This window comes from Apis cerana, linkage group LG13 (genome assembly GCF_029169275.1).
Source record: "Apis cerana isolate GH-2021 linkage group LG13, AcerK_1.0, whole genome shotgun sequence".
In the NCBI taxonomy this organism is placed as follows: domain Eukaryota; kingdom Metazoa; phylum Arthropoda; class Insecta; order Hymenoptera; family Apidae; genus Apis; species Apis cerana.
Window position 1 is genome coordinate 2,434,692 of NC_083864.1, and position 27,837 is coordinate 2,462,528.

General features: G+C 19.8%; 1 protein-coding gene and 1 long non-coding RNA gene across 7 annotated transcripts in view; one reads left to right on the plus strand and one right to left on the minus strand.

Annotated features, from left to right (window-relative positions):
• The window catches only part of LOC107996942 (sphingomyelin phosphodiesterase), a 40,804-nt gene that overhangs the window by 6,222 nt on the left and 6,745 nt on the right, over positions 1 to 27,837 (minus strand). For 2 of the 6 annotated variants that reach the window (XM_062083482.1, XM_062083485.1), the window contains exons 2-7: positions 12,022 to 12,120; positions 7,429 to 7,634; positions 4,562 to 4,858; positions 2,623 to 3,015; positions 1,198 to 1,370; positions 102 to 464 (exon numbers count right to left, since the gene is read on the minus strand). In XM_062083482.1, coding sequence (XP_061939466.1) covers positions 102 to 464; positions 1,198 to 1,370; positions 2,623 to 3,015; positions 4,562 to 4,858; positions 7,429 to 7,634; positions 12,022 to 12,094 — 1,505 coding nt within the window. In that variant the 5' untranslated portion in view covers positions 12,095 to 12,120. Of the gene's footprint in view, positions 1 to 101; positions 465 to 1,197; positions 1,371 to 2,622; positions 3,016 to 4,561; positions 4,859 to 7,428; positions 7,635 to 12,021; positions 12,121 to 12,978; positions 13,423 to 27,837 lie in introns of those variants that run through there. The other 4 variants (XM_062083484.1, XM_062083483.1, XM_062083486.1 and 1 more) reach the window with 4 other exon arrangements.
• LOC133667141 (uncharacterized) lies at positions 2,364 to 3,410 on the plus strand. The gene is made up of 2 exons (XR_009832304.1): positions 2,364 to 2,538; positions 2,625 to 3,410. It is a non-coding gene; the product is annotated as an uncharacterized LOC133667141 (long non-coding RNA).

Genomic DNA, 27,837 nt, shown 5'->3' on the forward strand with positions numbered 1-27,837 from the left:
TTCTTGAATTACATATGTTGTTTTCAAAGAATGTGAATTATATCGATTGATTTCTTAAATATTATAGTACAATTGATCTTTTAAATATTTCCTATATTAACCTGTTAATGATCTGATAATAATTTCGAGACCAAACTTTCAAACAATCCGAATGTCCAGGTGGTATATGGCCGATAATATGAACTTTCTCGCCATTCATTTCAGCTCCTTGTAACTCATAGACCAACCACTGAAGTTCACTCACTGGATCCGTGCTATTTATTAGCAACCACCAATTCTTGTTATTACAGTAATTCATGTTTACAGAAAGGATTCTAAATCCTGGTCGTACTAAAACCGAATAAAAAGCACCACGTCGAACAGTGTGTGAAACACCTGCTGGTAACCATCGTCTCCAATGTTTATCAAGCGCATCATACAACCAAGATATACTATTTTCTTTAGGAACAAATGATGGTGGAAAACTGAAACATTTATAAATTATTTTTTTTTCTTTTTTAATTCAATTATACAGCGTATTCATTATTTAAAGAATATTATCAAATATTATCAAAATATTTTTTTCAAGTTCAAGACTTTTCAAATCTTGCAAGACTTATTCATTTTTTGCAGTTTTATCTTATAGCAATTCTGAATTATTTATTTGTATATTCAGTTAATTTTAAATTATTTTAATCGAAATAATATCGAAACTAATTAGTTTATTCGTTATTTATGAATTAGAATAATTCTAAATAACTTTCGTCCAATAATTACAATAAAACATATTTTGAAAATTTTTAATCTTATATCATATAGTTATTTTGTATTTTTATTAATTTCTCGTTTTCTAATATTGTATAAATAAAGCAGAGTAAAAAAAAAAATAAATAAATAAATAAATAGAAAAAAATAATATTTTAAAGAAAAATCTTAAGCAATTTATGCTAAAGAAAGTAAAAAAATCTCTTTAAATTTGATTTTTCAAAAATCAGAAGAAATGAAAATCACAGATTATTTGGCTATTGTAAAAGGTAGGTCACGACTAAAAATTAAAAAAAAAACATTGTTATAAATAAATACTAGTTATTACAATAAAATGGTGTCAAAAATAAAATCTTAAGAATGTTTTCCTTCTTCAGAAATTAGAACAATTTATGATGAATAAAAAAGATGGTCTTAAATTATTAAAAAAATATTCAAAATAAAGGAATGTACCTGTTAACAGGAGAACTTTCGTGATTTCCTAGTGCTGGGAATATCGGTATTCCAGGAAACATTTCAATAAGCTGTATCACTGTATCGTGCAAAACTTTCAAATTTTCTTCTCGCGTTTGATTCCACACATCATGAGGTGGTATATCACCGGTCCATAGAATATAATCTATATCCTGTATTGAATTGAAATATTTAATAACAAAATTAAAATATTTGTCTCTTTATCTTGTTTGAGAAGTAAATTCATTTTTTTTCACATCCTTTATTCTGATTAAATTAGAATAATAGATAATAAAAATAGATAAAAATAAATAATTTAAATCGTTATTATTAAATTTTAAAAATGACATTTAAAAAAAATAAAATTCAAACTTGTTAAAATTTTTTATATAGAAAAATTAATTTGATCCATATTTTAATTTTTTTTGTTGATATATTATTTAAATTGAAATTTTTTCATACTTTATATATTTACCTAATAATTTTAATAAACTTTAATAATGTAATAATATAAAAAAAATAATCTTAAAAATAATTTAAATAGAAATATTTATTTTATATAATAATTTGACTCAATATAGTCAATTTAAAATTTTGATAATTTTTAAATTATGCATTTTTCATTATCTTTCTCACAAATATTATACTGGATATTTTAATTGAAAGTTCTATAAAATATATCTAGAAGAATTTTAATTTAAAATTTACATTTTAAAATTTATATTTAATCTTTTCAATGAATGCACATGATTACTAATACTACGGACACTATGCTATTCTCTATCATTAAAATGGGTCAATTCCCCTTCGACAAATTTCCATAGAAATATGTGACATCATATTATCTTACTACTATTAAATTAGATATACATATAATATAGTTCATCAGAAAATGGTAGAATATTTATTCTATCTCTCGCTCTCACATTTCTTCTATCATCAATGCAATATCGTTCGTTAGGACAGTTAAACGATAAGTCTTCCCAATTAAAGAAATTCTATTTATTTGTAATTGATACTTTAATTAGGAGATCAATGTTGTAAAATCATTCTAGTTCTTCGCTTATCATTTTTATTAGCCAATAATAACAATATGCGTGATAATAAGAAAGATGGAATAGAATGAGAGCGCCGCACATTTTATCTAGCCAACTTCTGACGAATGTATACACGTCACGTGACAATCAAGCCAAGCGTTACACGTGACGTGTCTATAGCAGAAGATAATAACGTTACGTAGAAATTGAATTACGTTTAGTGGTAGTGGGATAGCATAGAGTCCGCATCTAACAATTCTGCAACTTCGATCGTCGACTTTAGTGTGCAGCGACAGGAGAAAAGGTTGAATTTCTATTAAAAAGAAAAATGAGGACACAGACATTTTGGACAATCCATTTAAATAATTATTTGATAATGATTGCTTACAGAATGGGTGTCGACGATGTGTTTGAGCATATGTTCAACGGTTCTCTTCGGCGTATCGCATTTTCTATAATCACCCCATCGGCCAGCAGCTGCGGCTGGTGTCAGGGGCGATCCATTTGTCAATCTGCAGCATAACGGTTCGTTACAATCCGCATTCGCGCCTTCTTGATAGTAAGGATCGTAGTGAGTATCGGAGATATGAAGGACTTTGAAGGTCGGCGCACCTTCTTGGGGGGGCACTGGTGGTTTCACTGGTGGTTTATTCACCGGCGGGAATGCCACTTCCCATTCGTGTAGAGGATTGTACGTGTCGTCGCATGCGTCACCAATAACAAAGCTACAGATTTGCGCTGGTCCCATATCAACTTGTTTGAGTACGTAAATTACTTCTCCCTAAACAAAATAGTTATTCAATTTCTAGTATTGATTTGATAAAATTTGATTTTGAATAGAAAATAATGATATATTTGATATGTATTTGATTATTGGATACTTTACTTTTTTGCTTGTCATTAATTTTGATGGTTTTGATTATAATGTCATCAGATTTATTATCTTGAAGAACTATTACTGATACATTAATTATTATATATAAAACTACTTATATTTATCAGTAATGGATCACGTGAATTGTGTATAGTAATGGGTCGATTCGATATGGTTTTTTAATCATAAAGAATTACAAGCTACAAACAGGTATAATTCTTTGGTTACTAAAAGAAACCGAATTGTAAATAATATTTATTTGAATGTTTCGAATTTTTATAAATACAGAATGTAAGAAAATATTTTGTCGTAGTGATTATTAATGAATTCTATAACTCTGCAGATTGACAAAAAAGTTGTCATAAAAATTGATCTTGAGTATAATTTTTCAAATTATATTTTTATATTTTTTTTTTTGCTTTTGTTTGCATTGTATTTTATTTTTCAAAATAAAAAATACCATAAATTGAAACTTAATTATTTCGTTTTAAAATGCTAAAGTATTGTTTTGTTTCATGAATTTATATATATATATATATATATAGCAGTTACATTTTTTTGATATATTATAATTATTCAAATGTATATGGAATTATTTAAAAATCATAAGAAAGACTAGTATTCATATTATTAGTATTTATAAATAAATTTTTTTAATGAAATTGACAATTCTTTATTATATCCAAAATAGATTTAAATTATATTTTGATATGATATATGATCATATCTTCTTTAATCCAATCTTTCAACTAGAAATTGAATAATTTTGATTTATTTGATTTGATTCGAAAGATAATTAAAATTAAATATATTCTTCCCTTGGATGTAAAGTATTTAAATTAAACATTATGACAAAAATAAATTATAAATTCTATTTATTTTAAATAATTAAAATAAACTTTATTTCAAATTTGATATTTAAACATTATCTACTAATTTAATTTAATCTATTTCAATATATCCTAAACATAATTCAAATCTATTATAAATTTTAGAAGTAATAAATTAAATTATAAATATATATAATATTTAAAATATTTTTATATCTCTAAAATTAAAACCAAAAGTAGCAATTACACATATTTATGAGAAGAAAATGTTAAGAATAATTAATCTTGACAATATTCAAGGCTATTGAATTTATACTCTTTATTCTAAATAATTAATTTTTGGCAAGCACAACAATATATAAAATTTATTTAGTAAAAATATTTTCTGTAAAATACTATGATATAAATTATTTAAATTATATATAGTGAGTAAAATGTATCAAATTTAAAATGATGATCATAGTAAATCGTTATATATTATATTATATTATCCAAGTATATTTCAAAATATTGTTCAGAATAATTTCAAAGAATTAAACAACACTTTTATTAACATAATAAAATTAAAATATAATAGAAAGAAAATATAATAAAAGAAAAATTTATAAAATAAAAAAACTCACCCCAAAAAGTAACGTAACGCCTTCACAAACTCGAGGACTTTGAATATTTAGAGATACACAAAATTGGTAAATACTGTTCATAATTTGTTTATCGTCCTTTCCGACCTTTATGTAATGTTGAAGAAGGCCTGCGCCAACTTTGCACGCTGTGCACGACACTTTTGACATCACCGATGTTTCTACCTCCATCATAACTTGTTTTAAGTCTAGTAATTTTAAAGCTTTATCCACAAACCCTGACAAATGTCCGGTTGGTTGCACATTTTCCATCTCCCATAACATTCGAGAATAATTATACTGAAAATTATTCGAGATCGATTATTAATGAAAACTATATAGTTAAAAAGAAATAATATCTTCTTGTAAAAAAAAATCGTTATAATCAGAAATTAATTTTTTTAGAATTAAGAAATTCATCAAATCGAAAATTTCAATTTTCTACAAATTTATTTCATTTATTAAATTTAGAAATTATTTGAATTTTAAGAATTTCGAATTATAAAAATAAAATAAAATGTTACGACATTCGAGAATTGAAAATCTTTTAAATTTTGAAAAATCTTCGAAAGTTTTCGTGTATGTTCAAATATTTTATATATTTCTAATTTTAAAAAATTGTACTAAATATAAAATAAGATTCCATATTCTTCTTCTTTTCTTAAGAAATATTGAAAAATATTGAAAGATAAAAATATATCTCTATAGAAAATATATTTTTTTTTTCTTTATCTTTATTTCAGAATGAATTTTTTACTGAATTAAAAAATTATATCGATTATCAGAATGAAAGTTAATTACATTGAATTATCCTACATATAAATACAAATACAAATAGCAAAAATACAACATATTGAATGTTTCATGCAACTGAATCCAATCATAGCTTTCAAGTCATAACTTTGATATTTTAAAAAATAAAAGAAAATTTATTTAGATAAAATTAATATTGAATAATAAATTATTTAATATATATATATATACGGAAATGAAAGCGTTCTAATGTTTTCAAAATCATTTTCATTTTTAAAATCTATTATTTTCCAAGATCTTTTTAAATTGATTTTTTCAATATTTTGATCTATATACATTTTAATATTAATTTCTTATGCTTTTTATTACTACTTTTTAAATTTTTGAAAATTTTTGGCAAGCACAACAATATATAAAATTTATTTAGTAAAAATATTTTCTGTAAAATACTATAAATATAAAAGGCATAAGAGATGTTAAATCTGTTTGATATAAATAAATACAAAGAAGAAAAAACTAAAATAAAAAAATAAAATCTTAAACAATGTAAATAATAATTTATATACTGATATAAAATATATAGGAATATAGAAATGTCACAAAATATTAGATAAATAGAAAATATTTAGAAAATATTTTAAAAAATAATTATTATTATTAGAAGATATTTTAATTTTTTAGAGTTTCATTTAATTTTTCATTTTTTTTTTGTGTTTTTAAGAAATTGAATGTTATTTTTGAAAATTTAAAAATTAAATATATATACATATATATATATATATATATATATAATAAATTTAAATTATCTTTTAAAAGTTCTCATAGTGATTGATATCTGAACTTGTAATTTGCTTTAATTTATTAAAAGATTGTTGTCACATAAAAGTAACTGATTGATTGATTGTGTCTGATTAAAAGATTGCTTAATGATTAAAAGATTGTTTTAGAAGTTTGATATGAAGAAGAATTATATGTGATAAAATTAATAAAATTTTTACATTATTTTACATATTAATTTTTACATATCTTAAAAAAATATGAATATCAAATTAATTAAATATAATGTAATTTTTAAAATATAAAATATTATAATATAAAAATTTATAAAAATATTAAATCAAAGTATGATATGAAATAAACTCAAAAAAAAAGATTTTTAACTTTTTTATATTATGAAGAAAATATAGTGAATTAAAAGAAATTAAATATTTAAATGAATTTTAAATATTATTTGGCTGAACATTTCTCAAAATAATAATAATAATAAATATCATATAAATATATATATATAGATCAAAATACAATATTAAAAAAATCAATTTAAAATATCTTTAAAAAAATAATCAATTTTTGACAGAAATATTATAATATTTTTATAAATAAATATATTTATTTGTACAAAAACGCACAGTAACATTTGAAAAAAATAAAAGTAACTTTAAAAACACTAAAACTTTTCCATTTCAATTATAGACGAATATAGCAAATCATCCACAATTAAATATTATTTTTTTACATTTACCTAGAGATATTTTCTTATATATATATATATATATATACATATTTAATTTTTTTCTTAAATTAAAATTATTCTAAAAAAAAAAAATTAAAATTTATTGAACTATTAATTTTAAAATATTTCAACAATAAAAACTTAAAATAAAAAATTCATCATATAGAAGCACTAATAATTTTATTTTACTTAACAATCATTAAGGAGAAAAGATTTTGTTGAATTACATGAAGCACTCTATACATTTACATCCTTGTTGATCAACTTAGTGAAAGTATTTTGGCACTGAAAGTGAGAGTCGACATCGTCTCGTCAAACATAAAACAGAGAAAAATAACAGAAGAAATATGGAAGAAAGACGAGATAAAGAAATTGTATTTAAAAAATTATAAAAAATTATAATTCATCTATATTCATAAACGTATGAACTATATATACATATATATTATATAAAAATAACATATAAATATAATATATAAAGAAAGAAACTGAAAGAAAAAAAAAAGTAATGTTTATTCTATATTTATCCGAAGAGAGTAATTTTCACATTAATCTGACATAAGATGGACTAATATAATGTGAAAGTAAAAAAAAATTTTCTTACTCGTTGTAATTGATCAGGACTGGTACCATTAACGATGAAAGTTTCTGCGGTCGGTGGTAATTCTCTGACTGAGTCAGTAAATGGTAAAATGGTGACTTCCAATTGTTTTGCCACATTCGTTCTGGAAGCGAGCCATTCGTCTGCAAGTCGCGTCCAGTTGCTCATAGGCATTTCTTCGCCTTTTGATTTGTCTCTGATAGGACTTCCTGTATAAGCAGAGCAATAAACGCTTTTCTCTTAGGAAATATAGTAATCACTTTTTCACGAAATGGTCGTAAATATAGAAGAAACGTTATATACATTTATGTAATGTTAAATATACTAACGTTTATAGGGTGTTGAATTCGATCGAATCTAATCTTTACTAGTTTCGCATTGATCTTAAAGAATTTTTTCTCAATTTAAAAAAAAATTTTTCTTTGATCAGTTCATAGCTTAGAAATTTCATAGACAAAAGATTTTATTAAAAGAGATATCAAGATATTAAATCTAAGTTTAAATTAAAGAATATCATACAATTTTTATTCTCTAAAATATTTCTTATTAGTTTTGTAATATTATTCCATCTCTTGGATATGAATTTTCGAATTACCTGACAAAATAAATAAAAAAAATTGTTTGAAACTGTGTGTCTGTTAAATGATATCGAAACAATCTGAATAAATAATGATCAAATAAAAACAAATTAAAAAAATAATTTGCATGTGAAAAAAAATTGTTTGGTCCAACAAATAATATTTTTTTTACTTTTTTTGCAAAGTGTATTTGAAAAATTGCCATATCTCTTCATCAATAGATTATTTTTTCCTCTTAAATTCATCATTTTTATAAATTATGATAGCGATTTGTATTGATAGTTTGAAAAATTAAATAAATAACAAAATATTGTTCCATAAAATTAATTAATAATAAATCTCACCAAATGTTATAAATGTACGAATCAAAGTTAAATGATTTAATAAAAAAAAATCGAATTAAGTTCTAGATATATCATTAATTGAACATATAATGTATATTATATAATTATTTAAAAATAAATATTAAGCATTATGATTTATTATTAATATTTTATCCAATTTATGAAATAAAATAATTTGATTTTCCTTAAGATAAATTTGAAAAAACTTTAAAAATTATTCATTACAGAACTATTAAATACATTATTTACACATTATTTTATTTATAACTTAAATATTTTTAAATTTCTACGCATTTTTCGCAGTATTATTATCTCGAATTACTATTATTTATTATTATTATTATTATTCTCTATTTAACTCAACCATAATTTTTCTATTTGCAACAATTAATATTGTAACGTTGAAAATGAAAAAAGAAGAAAATAGAACAAAAAAAAAAAAGAAAGAAAGAAAGAATGGATTTCATTGTAAATATGCCAATGAACTCTTCAATAAGAGAAATTAGCAGACTTCTAATTATTTCGACATGATGCAATATAAAAAAAAAATTTCTCGAAAAGAAACATGAAAAAAATTACGATACAAAAAATTTTGTATATAGCATATTTTTTTAAAAAATATTCATATATTATTAAAGACAAAAATAATATTTTAATTGTTTCAATTGAGACACTCTACATAATGAAAAATTTTTGATATTTATTTTCTCATTGAGAAAAATTCATTTTTTAAAAATATTTCTATACATATTTTAGAAAATTATTATGATTATCATTTATTTTAATAATATTTAATAGATAATTCTTATATTATGGATTTTTTATATTAGAATTTTTATTTTAAATTATGCATAGAAACAGTAAATTAATCAGAAAACTTATGCAGCAATATATTTTTTGTCATTTTTTAAATATGCAAATCTTCTGCTTTTAAATTTTTTTATGATTTAATAAAATTATTTAAATTATTTATTAATTTATTCTTTTATTTTTTTATTTATTCTATATTTTAGTTTTAATCTATAATAAAATTTTGTCAATATTAATCCTAATATTAATGAAATCTTAAATAAATAACAATTTTTTTTATCTACAATTTCTTTGAAAAAATTGAGTCGAGAATTTATAATTAACTAGTAAATTTTTTATTTAAATTATAGAACAATTGTTAATTGAATAATACAAATAATAGAAAATACTAATTTTGATTTCGCATCATATCATATGGTATGCACAAAAAGATATTCTTTTTCTTACATATATATATATAGATGTACACATCTGTTTAAACAGTCGTCTGTTTCTTCAATTACAATTTATGTGCATGCTATTTAACATCTGAAGAATAAATTGATTTCATTTTATGAGAAGTATTTAAGAAAGTATTTAAAAAAAATGTTTATGTAATTTATTATATGGCATATTAATTTAAAATTCAAATGATAAAATGTTTTAGATTTCATTTTTCTTGTAGTAACGTAAAAAATTTATTTTACTTTTTATCGTTCATAAAATTATTTTTATGTAAAATTAATTAATCTAATTAAATTGTATTTCAAAATAAAATTTGATTTATATTGATATTGTATTGTAATTGTAATAATTCTATACATAATATATAATAACAATATGATATATATAATAATAAAAATAATATATTCTGAAAATATAATAAAAATTAATAATAATATAATAAAAATATAATAAAAAATAATATAATAAATTTTTTATTAAAAAAGACATTAAAGAAATTAATAAAGGTTTAGAAAAAAATTCTATAATAACAATTTGTATTAAAAAATAAGCCATATATTTATTATTGATCACTCATTACTTAACTAATCTTTAATAATTGATTAATTATCTCAAATTTAATTACTTTAATTGATCAATAATATATAAAAATTATATGGAGTGTGTGTTTGTTTCAAATTAAGTATACATATATGTTGTTTGATTCTGACTATAAAATTTTAATTCTATCTATAAAGATATATGAAATCTGTTTGTAATTCTACAAATTTTTTTTTCTTTTCTTTCATTCCTCATTTAGATAAATAATATGTTTTATAAATAAATTAAAATAGCTGATTAAGATGACATAAATTATTAAAATAAAAAAAACAATATTTTGAAGCAATCTATAATTTTTTCTTCTTGTATAAAATCTTTATATATTTAAAGAATTTTAGCAAGAAATAAAAATAATAACATGATATAAAATTTAGAATATATTTAGTGCAAATAATTATTATTTATAAAAAAAGAATGACATTTCGCGAATGATATTATATTGTGAGATATAACCTTGTTTATAATTGTATATATAACGATTAGATCAATAAAATAATTTTGGAAATTATTTTCATATAAATATTTCATTTTACGATAAAATATTATAGAAAAAATATATTTTATTATTAAATAAAAATTATTGTTTTAAATATAAAATTACGATATTGAAAGTTTTAATAAATTCATACATCTTAATTCTTATAAATAAATTCAGAAAGTATGTCAATATTATACATATGACGTTGTATATATAATATTATATATAATATTTTATTATACAATGTATTTTATAGCGTAAATCAGTTTAAATTATATAATTTCTCCGATATAATAAAAATATTTAACATATTTGAAAAATAGCATAATTCGTAATCATAAATCGAAATCACCGAACCGAACGTAAATTTCAAATACTTTCTCTATAAAATGAGGTTATGATATTACAAACGTTTCGCTCCATTTTCAATTTCATGAGTAATAAAATATCATGTAATTTCCCTAAAGATATATTATAATGAAACCTATTTAATATAAATGGATAATGTTTCTGTTAGATTCTAACTTTTTATCCTATATTTTCGCAACTTTCACATAAAAATTATTGGAAGTATTATATATATATATATATATATTGATGCAATTTCATAGAAAAATTAAAAAGATTATACGAGATATATTTTTAAAATGAAATTCGTTGAAAAAAAAAAAAGAAACCATGCAAAACATAGATGAAAAATTGAAAAATTCAAGATAAAATAAGATTGATATTATGAATTTTGATATCCTGGTTTTCTAAAATTTTTGTATTAATTCTCTTCGATAAAGTTTTCTGTCATTATTGTTAATCGATTATTTCATTCTTCATCATGAATAAACGAAGATTTGTTTACTCTTATCAAAACAAACGATACCGTTTATTTTATTATCAATTAGGTATGCTCTATAAGCTATCTATGAATTTTAACAATATATTATTTTTTTTTGCTAAAAAAAACAGATAACTATATGAATATCACAATTAAGATCATTTATTTTTAATGATTATTATGAATAAATACAAATTTAATTAAAATTAAATGGTCATTAAATAATTAAGTAATTAATAATAATTAAATAATAATTAATAATAATTAAATAATAATTAAGTAATTAAAAAAAAATATTATATAATTATGATCTTGTTTTCCTATCTCTATTAGCAATAATTATATGTACACACACACACACACACGCGCGCGCACAAACTTTTAATATTAATTAAAAATAAAAATAAAAGATTAAAGATTAGAAATTATTAATAACAAGAAATAATAATTAAAAATAAATAAAATATAAATAAAAAATATTCTTAAATACAAAAAATAATACAATTTACATACCAATGGAGATTTCCAAAGTGCCAAGGAAAAACATAATAAAGATGCTCGTTTTGATCCATTTTTGATTTGGCATGCTATATTAAACTTTGGTATTGTCAACTGAAACAAAAAAAAACATAGATATATGAGATTATTCTTGTAAATATTTAATCTTAATTCAATTTATTGTTACAAGTATTTAAATTTATAAATATTATGATATTAAAATATATATATAAAATGTTAATATATTCGTGAAACATTTTTTTTTTTAAGTTCTTGTTAGAAGATAAAAAATATTCAAAAACGAGAAAATTGCTGAACATTATTATTATTATTATTTATTATAGTATTTATTAATATTTATAATCACTGTAATTATGATATAAATAATATAATAGAAAATTTTTGTAGATTTATGAAATTTAAGTCAATCGGTAAAATTAAATCAAACCCAGATAAAAAGAAATGATAATTTCTTAATTATATATCTAATATAATTTTTCATTTCATCAAATTTTTATTTTTATTTTTATTTATTATATGCTAGTAATTTTGATTATTTATTATATTGATTATTTAATTTTTTAATCAATTTAAAAATAATTAAAAAGATTAAAATTGAAAGTTAAAAATTAAATTAATTAAAAATAAAATAAGAAAAAAACATTTAATATTTAATAATTATATAATATATATATATATATATATATAAGTATATATATAATATATACTGATTTTTAACTTTAATTATTATAATATTAAACGATAGTAAGTACATAAGTAATTTAAATTTTGGACGATACTTGTGATACTGTTATACTTAAGTATGTCACCATAAACACGTATTCAAAATATAACTTTCGAAACAATAGTGTCAAAATTTAATAAATAATTAAGAATTGTCACGTATCTTTATAAATTAATGATATGATATTTATAATTATGATATTTATCATATTAATTTAAAATATTTACAAGAGTCTTTCTTTATTTCCGATAACCTCAAAATATGTTTTTAAGCTCAACATTTTTTTTTTCTTATACCATTATATTGGTATATGATATTGTGATCTTAGTGTCGAGATATTCATAAAAAACTATCTCTGTAACTTTATAATAAATTCTGTATATAATTATAGCAACATATGTCTTATATTGATTACTTCATCTCAAACTTAACCTCATTTTTGTTTATAGTATTTATAAATCGATCGATCAATCGATGAAGGATCTTTCAAATAGAAGTTTTATGTGTATAATGATACATATTAGATTTAAACTAGGATTATCTAATCCAATCTTAATTTCATACAAACTAGAGTGTTAAACGTATACTATCTTCTCTATCATTAAAAGTAACTCAATTCTTCTAAGTGGAGAATACGAGATGCCACATTACCCCTACTACCACTGTTATATTAGGCAAAGATACACATCACATGACTAGGCTTCTGCTAAAGTTAAACGCATCATATCACGTGATGTATTTCTGTCTAATCTAGCAATAACAGTCACGTATAAGGAGATAATCACGTTGTGTATTTTATTTTTGCAAAATAAATAGTAATAGTCCAGTTTCTAGTAATAGAAGGAGTATATAGAAATAATACACAATACGAATAATATAATTTATTATAATAAGATATAAATGACAATTTATTTCATTAATTATAATTTTATTATATTAAATATTATAAAATATTATAATATTATATTTATCGAATTTTTATATTATAATATTTATATAAAATATTATAAAAATATAAATTTAATCATATTATATTTCAATCATGGAATGGATGGATCGTTAAATTCACTTTCGTTTATACAACATTATACACATATATATATTACATATATACAACATTCTATATCTATAAATTATATTATCTGAAAATTCCTTTTTTTCTTTTATCAATCGCTTTTATGTATCGCATTACAATGATACTTGTTATAATATTTTTATTGTAATATATCATATATTTCAAAAAATGATAAAAAAAAAGTATGATTAAAGGAATGCAAGTATTATGCATTTCATGAAAAAATTAATATATATATATACATATTAATACATATCATAATAGAAATAATAATAAAAACAATAATACTAAGTTTACTAAATATTATACTTAATATATCCACGTAAATAAAAATTTTCGTTTAGTCAAGATTCGATATTATCCGCACAAAAACTTCAAAATAGAAAAGTATCTCTACTTTCTCAAATAAAATTTCCTGATGAATTTCTTTTTTATTTAAAGTTTTTAAATGTGAAAGAAGATTAAAGATTAAGATGATATGGATTAAATCCAAAGCTAAAATTTATTTATTCATTTTTCTTTTTTTAAATTTTTTTTCTTCTTTTTTTAATTAAATAGTAAGATCAATCTCTATAAATTATCAATGAATTCAATTTATAGAACACATTATAACATACACATATCTATAAGCTTTGCAATTCTTTTCAGAAAATCTTTAAAATTTTTATTCCAACATTTCAACATATTATATGTTTTTTTACTATATTAATCTAAAACAATATTCAATAGAAACTGATTACATTAATTTTCGAAAAAATAAACTCAGATTCCATTCTTTTCTCTAATATTAATAAATAAATGAAATAATAAAAATCATTTTTTTTTAAACCTTATTCAACCATACAATGAAAATATTAATACCGATTAATTTACGTTTCACAATCGATCAACCTGTTAATAGCAGCTCGTGCGTCGTAGTCCGTGAAATTGCGATGGATGTTCTTTCGATCGTAACGCGACTACCGGTTGCAGTGGGTCAGTGAGATCTGTTTTGGCGAAAGTTCGATGCGCGATCGTATCCAACCGATGCGCCATTTCCGTATATATCTTTCCTTTCACGTGATTCTCACTACGTTAGCAATTAATCGAGGCAAAATATGACGGGTGAAAAATATTGGGCTATTATTATTGGTGTGGAAAGCATGGAAACGATGATCGATCATCGTTTATCATTGTTTGTCGAATAAGAGCGGCAAATTAATTTAATTTAAATGAAAAATTAAATTTTCAATCAAATTGATTTAGGAAGAAGAGAAAGAGAAAAGGAGAGAGTTTCGTATTTGTTTCATAAAATGGATTCGAATGTTTCATTTACATTTTACTCGCAATGATTAACATTTTTTTTTTCTTAAGTTTCTAATTTTTTAAAGATCATATAAGATATATTTTTGTTTTCAAAAATATCTAAAGAAAAACGTCTAACAATAGATATTTTACGATTCACAAAAATGAATTTTACATAAATTGATTTTAAATTTGCATAGCATTATTATGTATCCTTTAAAAAATTATATTTTAGTATGGACATATTCTATAATTACATATTTTTAGATTAATAAATATAGATTCCTCTAATTTCATAATTTTTTATCAAAATATATAATAAGATTGATTTGTATGATAATTAAATACAATTCTAATTATTTTTATAGAAAAACAATTTATTTTGATTGAGTTTATTTATGTTTTCTGTTCAATATTTATTTCATTATAAATAATAAAATTAAAATGATATGTAAATATTTCTTACATATGAACATATAATTTCTTTATTTTTTAACTTAAATAATAATAAATAACTTAAATAATTTAAATAATAATAAATATATTTTATAACATAATTTATATAAAGATTAATAAAAAATAAAAAGAGAAGATTAAATTTTTCAAAAATTATGTGCATTTTAATAAAAATACACTATTTATTAATCTTGATTATAACTTTTAATTATTAAAATATTTCTCAAGAAAATTAATTTTGAAAATGTACACATCTATGTTTAATTTTCAATAATAAATAATAAATTAAATTACCTTGACATGATATTTATACACACGCTTATACATACATATTAGAACATCGGCTGATCTTTTTTGCAATAAAATCATCGATCAATAAAATGATTAACTGATCAAAATATTTTATTCAATAATTCAAACATAAAAAAAGGATATTTTCTATAATTCTAATTGTTTTTAAAAAGAATATTATTTATAAGAATATTATTAATGAACTTAATAATTATATATATACACAAGCCAGAATTCTCTCTAAAAAAATTTTGACAGTAATTAAAAAAAAAATTTGAAAAATTATAAAATATAAATATAATAGAAAAAAAAATAATCCATATAAAATTTGCTTAACGAAAAAAAATTTTTTTTTGTAAATAAAAATAATTTTTTTAAAATTTTTTTATTTTTTTTTATATATTCTAATATTTATAAATAGAAATATAAATATATATTTATGTATCTTTTTTTGTTCCATTATTTGTTCGTAAAAAAGAATAATTATAGTCAATTATCTACTACATATGTATGTGTGGTTATTAACTACAACCTATTGAAACAAAAAAAAAAAAAGAAAATTATTAAAGTCAATTAATTCACTGATATCAAAATCAAAAATATACTTGATATAATTTTTCAAAATTTTTTCGACAACAAAGTTTTATTTGAAAAAATAATACTTTTGATCAATTTTTTCATGAAAAATTCTATTCAACAATACCACACCTTGTATAGGAATTTAAAATGAGGTAAATCATTGAAAGTATGACCTTGAAATATTTTTCGCTTCATTTCTGTATCAGAAGAATATCTCTTACAAAGTTCCAGTTAAGATCCAATTTTTTTTCTTTTTTTTTTTTTGGTTGTTTGAAAATTGAATAATCTATATTTCAAGAAATATAATGTACCGCAATCTATTTTGTTGTTTACATTAAATATAATTTAAAAATTAAATATAAAATTTGTATAAAAATTATTCACATATTATTTATATCTTTTTAAATGATTATCTTGACAATTTTAACATTTACTTTAGCATTTTATCATATTCTATATATATACATAGATAATAATATATTTGAAATATATTAAATGTCATAAACTAAATTATTAATCTGTTTATCATTTTTATTCAAATATTCTGATAATTGTATTGTCTATTATTTTGTACAAAAAAAAATATAAAGTAAAATATAAATAATCAATAGTTGCAAATAATGTTATATATATATCTTATAATTGTATATATAATAATCAATAAATATGTTTTTCTTTAAAATAATTTATTTAAATATTAGAAAAAAAAGATATTTATATTATATTAATTAATATTTATTTATCTACATAAATATATAAAAATATTAATATATCCTATTTTAATTTATAATCAAAATTGTTTTTGATTCAATTTTAATTTAATTAGATCAGAAATCTAACAATATACAATAAAAATATTATAAATTGATATAAAATAAAACAAGTGAAAATTAATATGCATAATTTTTTTTACATCTTATCATAAAATATAAATAAATATTAAATAATATATTTATCAATTTAAATTTACTGTTCATTGTATATTTAAAAAACATAGAATTATAATTAAATTAAAAGCAATTTTACGAAATTAAATTACAACTCACAACATAATTTTTCGTGAAACTCTTACACTTTCGATAACAATGAACAGGAAAGAGGTTAAGCGAACTCAGGCGCATGCAAAAAAAAAGGAATGAGTAAACGCATTCCATTCGATTTTCCAGCGAACCATCTACTCGCCACCAGACTTAATGGATAATTTTATGTCCCATTTATCCGTCTTAAGCCGATTATTCGATTGAGTTCTGTCGATAAAAAATAACGGTGAACCAGAAACCACTTCGAATTTCCTAGCACGAAAGAATTCCAAAGAATTCCTTTTCGTTGATGAATCAAATGGCAGGAGGAGAACGAGTAAAACAGCCAAGTGGAATAAGCGGTTAACCGTTATTCGACCCACCAAGGGACCTTGGCTGCTGAAAGAAGCTACACTTCGGCCATGCTCCGTATTTCACTCATTCAAAACGAAATCGTCGCGGAGGGATCTCTCAAACTTTCAACTTCCGCGCATACTTCCTACTTTTGGCCACGAAACTCGTATGTTCTTTGTTACTGTCATCACATGAAACAATTTTATGGATAGATCTAAAGTAGAATTGAAATCGATATCGTTATCGATCAATATCGATAATTCGATATATCGATAATATCGATGTCGATAAATCGACAAATGAAAGTAAATTCTAATTTTTTCGAAGTTATTATTGAAGATGTTGATAATGATTAATTATAGGTTAACAATTTTATCGAATTTTGGATATATTCGAAATCATTAAGATACCAATCACGAACTAAATATAAAATATAAAATTAGAACTAAATATTAAGATTTCAATCTAGCTTTTCAATGAAGCATGCGTATTTTTATTGCAACTTATTTTAGATAATATTTTTACGTATCTTGATAATAACTTTGAATAAATAATTTTGGGAACTCTGATCTCTTCGTTAACGATATATCTTAACGATATATCGATATTTTAAAAATTATCAATAAGATATCGATGATATATTAATAATCGATAATTATAATTCTAACTAAAAAATTACAAAGAACACAGAATTAGAAATTCTGTAACAAGAGAGGAACAAATTTGCATTTGACAATTTTTGAATTAATATAATTTTAATATATGAAAATTTTAATATATGTAAAATATTTTCATTGTAAAAGAATATTCAATTATATACATGATTAAAACAATGATAATTGTCACAAAAAAGTTATATTTTTATAACAATAACGAGTTTTGCTAATTATCTGCTAATTTAAAGTTCATATTTATGAATTTTCAATTTTTAATTTATTAAAATTAAACATCAGATATAAAATCGAAATATAAATAAGAAATATCATTAAATAAAAGAAATCTTTCATTGATTTTATATTTATGCATTAAATTTAAAAAAATTATTAAATTATTAAATTACTGTATAATAAATGCGCGATTTTTTTTATATATTATATAAAATGTCCAAAATAAAATATTATATACTAAAGTTGTAATCGATTATCGATATATTATCGAATAAAAAATTACAATTGACAAATATAATCATAAAAATAAATAAAAGAATTATTAATAATAATTAATAAAATTAATTAATTTATTTGTAATTATTTTAATTTTGTTTTTCTTTTATATAAGATATATTGAATATAATTTGTTAAGTCAAATTTTGATTATCATTACTTTCAGTGAAATTACAAAATGATCTTATTAAAAATTCGATTATTCTATTTGCACAACTTAATAAATACACTTAAAATCATGCATTCATAAACTGACACTTTAATATATGCGTACATTATTGCGAACAATGGAGCAAATAAATTCTTATATGCGTGACTGTAGGAAAGTAAGTGATTTTCTCGCCTTTTTAATTAATTTTCTTAAAGCTATTATAAAAGATTGCTTTATTTTATATATTTTTTTATATAAATATTATTAAAAAATATAATAAAAATATAATAAAATATATAAATATTATATATAAATAATTATTGAATTGATTTTTTTTAATTGAAATATTACTTATTAATAAAAACATAAATTTACACAAATAATAAATGATAAACTAAATAATACAGAAAATTAATATCATTCAATGTCCAACAAATTTTTTTAGAAAAAAATAAAATTTCTAATTATATACTAACTAAATATTAACTATAATAGCTTTAATATATTAAAAAGAAAAAAACAATCAATTGAATAAATAAATATGATTATATGTATAATTTTTATAAAATCTATACATGTAGTTTTTGTATATGAGAAATGAAATTTATATTGTGATAAATATTTTATGAGAGAAACTATTTGAATGAATGAAGTTTTCCAAGCGAATGATATATAATAATCCTATGAAGACAAATATTGAAAGAACATCATACGTAAAATTAAAAGATGACCAAATTTATTTTAATTTAATATTCTCCATTTAATTATCATTCAATTATTTCAATTATATTTTAATACTTACAGAAATATATTATATTATGTATTGCAAGAAAAATTTGAAGGTCATCGTGTTTTTATTAATTCTACTTACAAGTATTTAAAAAAAAATATTAAAAAAGAATAAATTCAATATAATAAAATCTTTATTATTAAAAACATCAACTAATAAAAATATTCAATAATCCAATGTTATCTGAAAAATAAAAAAGAGAATTATATATATTCATTTCTAATATAACATATATTTCTTTTCTTAATATTCATTCAATCTTTTTCACTTTCTATAATTATTATTCATTATCTATGACAATAATATATAACAATAATAATATAACAGTTCTTAATCTTTCGTTTAATTAATAATTTTTGTGAATAAAATTTAATCTAAGACTTGAATCAAAATTTAAATTTCTAATTATATATAAATATGCATAAAATGTCTGTTCACCAACAACTTTTAAATTTTAAAAGATTTATTACGAATAAATAAAGCAAGAAATATCAAATGATTTTTTTCACTTTTGCTTTTCTCATCCATGCGAATAGGTTAAGAATCATTATATCTTTGGATTATTATTAGCATTTGCAGATTGCATTCTATTAATACTGTTCGCATTACTAATCATATCTAAATTTTATTAAAACGAAAGAATGTTGTCTTATTAACAGAAACGAAAAATAAATTAAAACGTTGAATAAGATACTAAAACGATTGATTAATATGAAATCGATAAATCGATTATTTGTAATATTAAAAGAAGAAACGAAAAATTAGAAAGCATGTTAAAACTTAAAAGTTCATTCAGCAATAAAATTCCGAAAAAGTATGTTTATTGATAATAATACAAATAATAAATAATTACCGGAACAGCAATCATATTTTCAGTTCAGACAATGAAAATTCTATTATTTTATTAAATTCTATTACATTATAATATAGACTATATTACAGTACATATTCTATTACACTATTTTAATAAATAAATATAGAATGATGATCACTCAAATATCAATGCAAGTTACTTAATACCATCGTTAATCGTTTCTATTGAAATCAGTGTTTTTAAACATTGACGTTCAAATAATGGAAAATGTTATACAGAAATAAATTATAAATATTACAAATTACAAATTATTTTCTATATTTTATCGCGTTATAAAAATTTTCAAAAATGTTACAGATTGAATTCTAATTGAGCGAGCTTGAATTTAATCTTTATTTACCTAAAAATCATTTATGTTCTAAATGATCTTTCTTACATTTCATTAAAGTAAAACGTTCAACAGCAATTAATCATCTTTATTCAAAATATCGAACTAATTTATCTATGTCTAGACTAACGTTAATCGATGACAATTAATGACCCCTTTTCTTGCTAGATTCTATTCATTATGTTTTTCATTGGTTGACAACTTTCAACTTCGCGTGCGATTAACTGTAATATTCGTAACGGCTTCCTTTACATGTGGTTTGAATAACTTTAGATTTGATGTATATAAATATAAATCTATTTCTGTAAATAAGATAAGAATATAAATAATTTGTGATTAAATGAAATTTTGAAATCGTGTTATAATTATAATTTATAATGCAAAATATTTATACGAAATAAAATTTTTATAAACAAAAATAAAGAAATGGAGCTTAAATATATAGAGATTTGACTTATTCTTCAAATATTATAATATTTTATATTTTGAATATTTTGTATTTTTTTATATTAAATTTGTATTATCTAGATTTTTATATATTCTAATTTTTCATAAATATATTAACATTTGTAGTTTATAAAAGAAATTATTTATAATATTTCAAATTGTGTTTCTTTTGAAACGAAATCGAAAATAACTTAATTTATAGCATAATATATCATATTATATCATAACTTAATCTGAAATTAATTTCTTCTTGAATGACAAATAATTTAAAAATAAAAAATAATTGTATAGAAAACTGAAAATAGAATATAAAGTGCACATTCATATGCACGTATAATAAATGTACAAGACAGATTAATTTTATAAATCAAATTGTTAAAAACATAACAAAAACTTGCTCCTGTCATAAAAATTAAGATATATCAGAAAAACATTAATTTCTATTTCATCATTTGGGAATTATTACTTTCGTTATATTAAGATATTTAACAAGAAACATCTGTGATAAAATTAATTTGAATTATTTGTTTTATTTTCAAATATTCATATTCTATTTTATATATTGCTATAACAGTTAATAAAAGAATTAACTATAAATGACATAAAAATCATACAAATCTGAATAATTAAAAATATCTATTTAATATTCAATATTAAGTATAAATAATTTTGCAATGAAATCTATATTAATCGTAAACTTTATATAATTTTATATAATTCTTGTATATATTTTTTAATTATCAAGATTATAAAAAGTATGAATTTTAAGCTAATGAAATAAATTCTTAAATCACTAACCAAAATTAATAAATTCCAATAATTCTTTGATAATAAAATTCTAAGTTGAATATAAATAAACAATAAATAATAAGTTAAATAAATATGTCAAATAAAATAGTTTAATTATTTGAAAATAAATAAATAATAAATTTTTAATTTTATTATGTTGAAATAAAAAAAATACATTATATAAAATAATTAAAAATAAATTTTAAATTAAAATTAAATTAATTAAATATATTTTAATTTTATATATTTATATTAAAAAATACGTGAATACTAAAAATTTTAATACAAATAAAGATTTTTATAAGATTTATATAAAATATATTGTATGATTGAAATGGAAAAAAGACCATATCAGTCAATTTTCAAATAAATCATGGTAAATTGTGAATCAGCTATTGAACGAGATAAAGGGAACTTTGACAAAGAGAGATTCTTTTTCAAGTTGAGACCATTCAGCGAATCATTCAATAATACAACTCAATGACATTTAAACAGGAAATGGTAAATTTTATTCTCGAGGTCAACACTAATACACTCTACTGATAAAATCCTCTATTGATACAATTTCTGGAATGGAGTGTTTTTATGTAATCAAAAAAGTCCTGAACGAATTTAATTCAAAAAAAAAAAAAGAAAAGATAAATAAGTATAAAAGATATTGAAATTCTTTTAAAAATAAGTTTATTTAAAAAAAAAAACAATTTTCAAAATATCGACTCTCAAAAAATTACATAACTTTGTCGTCGATTCTTTTGAGATTAAATTTAGAATATTATAAAAAGTTAAGTAATTTTTATATATATTTATAATTTTATACAGAAGATGTATAATTTTTTTAATATTATTGACTATATAGAGATATAGTGTTTCATTATTAATACTACTTTGAATATTAGATTCATATTTTTAATCAGAATATTAGAACATATTTTTAATCAATTTGTACTTACTATTATAAAAATTATTATATAAATTTTGGTATTATTATATTCATTATCAAAAGAAAATTTCATCGTAAAAACGATAAAAACGAAATAATATTAGCAATAACTATAAATATTGATAATTTCAAAAAATTGATAATAATAATACATTTAAACGAATTATTTTATTATTTTTTTATTTTAAAAAAATTTTATTTTTATCTCAATTTAGAAAATTTTAAAAAATTTTATATGAATTCTCTACTTATTTTTTTAAAAAGAAAAGATATAAATAATTTGCTTTACAATAATTTATGATAACAGTAATAAAATCACTGAACAATAAAATCAGAAAAACAAGATATTATCCGATCATAGATATATCAATTTGAATAAATCGAAGTGCATTATTCATCGATGTTTTTGAATCAACAATTAAACAATCAAAATCTGATAGATTTTTGTCGTTCACATTTAAAAATGAAACAAATTGAAATGTAATGAATATGAATAACCAGAGAGCGTTTGAATGCTGTTTAAAATATTCAAGATGACTCTTTCAATAAAATCATTGTCAAGAATTAAAAAAATTTATGCAAATCTCATTCAGATTATTCAAATTATTTGAATTCAAGCGGCAAATTCAAATAATATGAAGTAAGGTGAATCAATAACGTGATCACTTATCTTATTTGATTTGAAATATTCAATCAAATATTCAAATTATGATTTGAAATTTAAGTTTCCTTTCCATTCATATTAAGTTAAATCATTTGCTTAAATAGCTTGAATTCAAACAATTGTTCATTTATTTCACTTGATTTTTTGAAATGATTTTTTCAAGCTTCAAATGAAAAAAGAGAAAGAAAGATTTCTTGGCAATGAAAAAATTGCTTGTATATTTATTATACTCTTCATACAACGTTCAATTCAAGAATTTTCAGATTAGATAAAATTCTTTGTAATATAGTGTTCAATTATTTTTATGATCCATTGTAAATATTTTTTAGACGACTTCCAGGCAAACCAATTATAATAGAAATTCTCCTGTAAAGATGAGGCTTATGCAACAAACAAAAAGAGATTAGAAGATCGTATCGAAAAGGAAGTACATTGTTTTGACTGTTATCAATTTGGAATATCTTATATGCAAACAAAACATTAGTTAAGAAAACAAATATCGAAGCAATATTACGAAACAGTGTTGTTGAATTTTCATTTTTTTTTGTTTAATTTAATTGTAAATAATTATTCGAAAATCAAAAAAATACTTCTATTTTTTTCTATAGAAAATTCTATGTAAAATAAATTTTTTTTGCCATGATTAAAAAATATAATGCTTAGCAAATAATTAAAAAATCTTCATAATAAACGAATATTTTTTCATTTTTATAAATAGTTTAAATAAATGAAAATTTGGCAAAAATATATATTACGTTATTAGAAAATTTTATATATTTATTTTCTTATTGTATAAGAAAAAATAATGTAAAATAAATACTAAAGATACTTTTTTTGTTAACAAAAAATAAATAAACATAATAAATAACATAATAAAAAAAGTATAAAACAAATATTTTTATTTTATATTCCAAATTTTATTATTTAAAATTGGACAGATTCGAATACTATAAATACTATAAATTTGCTATTTATTCTATCTCTTATGTTACAATTATGATATTATGTTATAAGAATCATGATCTATATATAATTTATATATATTTGACAAGAATTATTTTATTTCACACTAATTTTTTTCTGCAATTTTTTGCATAGATTTGCGTTACAATATTAGATTATTTCATTATAAAAATTTATTAAATAACATCATCATAGATTATGAATCTTATCTTTATAGATTATAGATAATCTTTATAGATTTATTATAAATAACATAATCTAAATTTATCATCATCATCATCATTATCACTGATAATTAAAATTAGTAAGATTTTGTGACCAATATAATGATATTTTTAAAATATAGAATGATATTTTTTGCATTTAAATTTATCAATTTATCAATAAAAAATTATCATTTTATCATAACAATTATTATTATTTGTAAAATTTAACATATATCACAATAATTTATTTAATAGTAATTTAATTTTTTACAGTTTAATATAATTATTGAAAAATTTCATAGATATATGTATATATAGATTTATACAAGTACATTTTATAACTATAACGTACAACTTTTATTTGAAGCATTTTTCAGTATTCATATTTTTGGAAATATTGAATAATTTGAAATAAAATATATTATAAATATATAATAAATAAATATATAAAATATGCTATTTAATGTATTAATTAAATATTACATTATCAAAAATACATATATATACGTATATATATATATAAAGATACATATAATAAATTTTTTCTAATAAAATTTATTTTTTACTTTATGGAGAAAAATTTACAAATTTACAAATACACATCTCGACAGTAAGAGGATAATCAATCATAATTATTATTAAATTAAATCAGTAGAACGAAGGAATGAACTAATATGATATTAATCAAAATAATTCTATTAATTCCAAACAAATGCATACTAGTGACGAATGTTCAATATTTGTAAATATAAATAACGATAAACCACATCATTAATGTGGTTTTGCGTTTACGAGTCGATTTATTATGTAAGAAAAGTCTAGTAAGTAATCAACAAAGGGAAAGACGATAATAAATCTTGACCTTGAAGATGAAATGTAATAATCAGAATTGCACAATTACTATTTACTAATAGTGAGAAAATTTACTCTTTCAGATTTCGCAAGGAAATGATAATTTCTATAATATTAATTTTTAAGCAAAAATTTTTATTTTGCTTTTTTAATTTTTTTTAAAGATATTATCTGATATTTTAATTTTCATTTTTATTTTGCTATCAATTATAATATTATTTTTCTTTGATTTTACGTTATAATTTTATCGATATTTTAAAATAAATATATACATAAAAAAGACATTCAAATTATAAATTAAAAATTTTTGCAAAAATAATTTTTTTTAATATATTTCAAATTTAATCTAAAATTATTTGCACATATTATAAAATATTATTTGGCGAAAATAAAATTAGTATTTTTAACAGAAATTTATGTAAATAATAATTTTCATAACATATTACTAATAACAATTAAAAAATAAATTAATCATTCATAAGTTTTTTTATAGATTTTTCTTTTATTTTTAATTTTTATGCAAACATATTTGAAAAATTTATTGACATACTTACAAACTATTATTTCTTTATATTATTTTTAGTTTCAATCTATTCATCTCAGAGAATGAGAAATATACATTCACAAACGATTAATTTTTTTACTTTCTCAACTTTTGTCTGTAAATGTATATATTGTAATTTCTATATATTATAGATATTATTTTAATTATAAAAATATTTTAATAAAATATTTTAAGAAAATATTTCATAAATATAATATAAAATAATTATCTTGCGAAATTGGAGCAAAAATTATTTTTTAAAGATAATTTTGTGAAGAAGAGAAAAAAAATTTATCAAAAATAAAATTATATTGGATGAATTTGAAACATTGGAAAAAGGAAAAGAAATAATCAAATATTTTATGGAATTTCTATTATATAAAAATTTATAATGTTTGAAGAAAATAATATTTATAATATATCTTATAATGTATCATAATTTTGAAAAATTTTTTTTTTCATAATAAATTCAAGATAATTTTAAAATTATTAAACGGAATCATATTATTTTTTACATTATATAATAAAAAATATTTTTTTTATTTATGTCAAAGCAATGAAATTTTATATTTATATTTGATAAACACAAAATAATATTGATACTGTAAATCTTTTTTTATTATCATAGAGTTGTTATTTATTAAACTATCGCAAAATAAAATAAATTAAAATTAAAATATAATAAATTAAAATAAAATATATTTTTTGAAATTATTTTAATTGGAAAATAAACGATATAACATTTTAAATATTTGTTTAATATCTTTTAAATATTTAATTTTATATTAGATGCATGTAAAAAATGTGCAAAATATAGTTATTTAATCTAGCCATTTTTATTTTTAACGTCGAATGACATACTTGTGTAACTATTATCACTAATATAATCATATAATATAACAATAAAATCGCAAATATTGTCAAAATTAGAAAAGACTATCACTCTATTTATAATTCATCAAAAATTATAATTATAAGCATATGATTTTGAAAAAATATAGAAATATCTAAATATAATTTTTTTAGGGAAAACTAGTTTCACATCTATTCAACGAATCGTTCATGACCAATCATCCTATGTCTGAAGCACCTAACCTACTTAATCCTCGCTCTCTCTCATAGTGACGTCATTTACTGCCATCGTGAGTGAGAACTAACTTCATCAAGCCCCCACAGATTTATTTTAAATGTACATTCATAACTTACACTCACAAAGTTTCACGTTATAAAGAACTGTCATCAGTAAATAATTTTTTAATCAAATGTTTAAATATAAAAAAATAAAATCTTTCATAGCAATTATATGCTTTTTTTTGT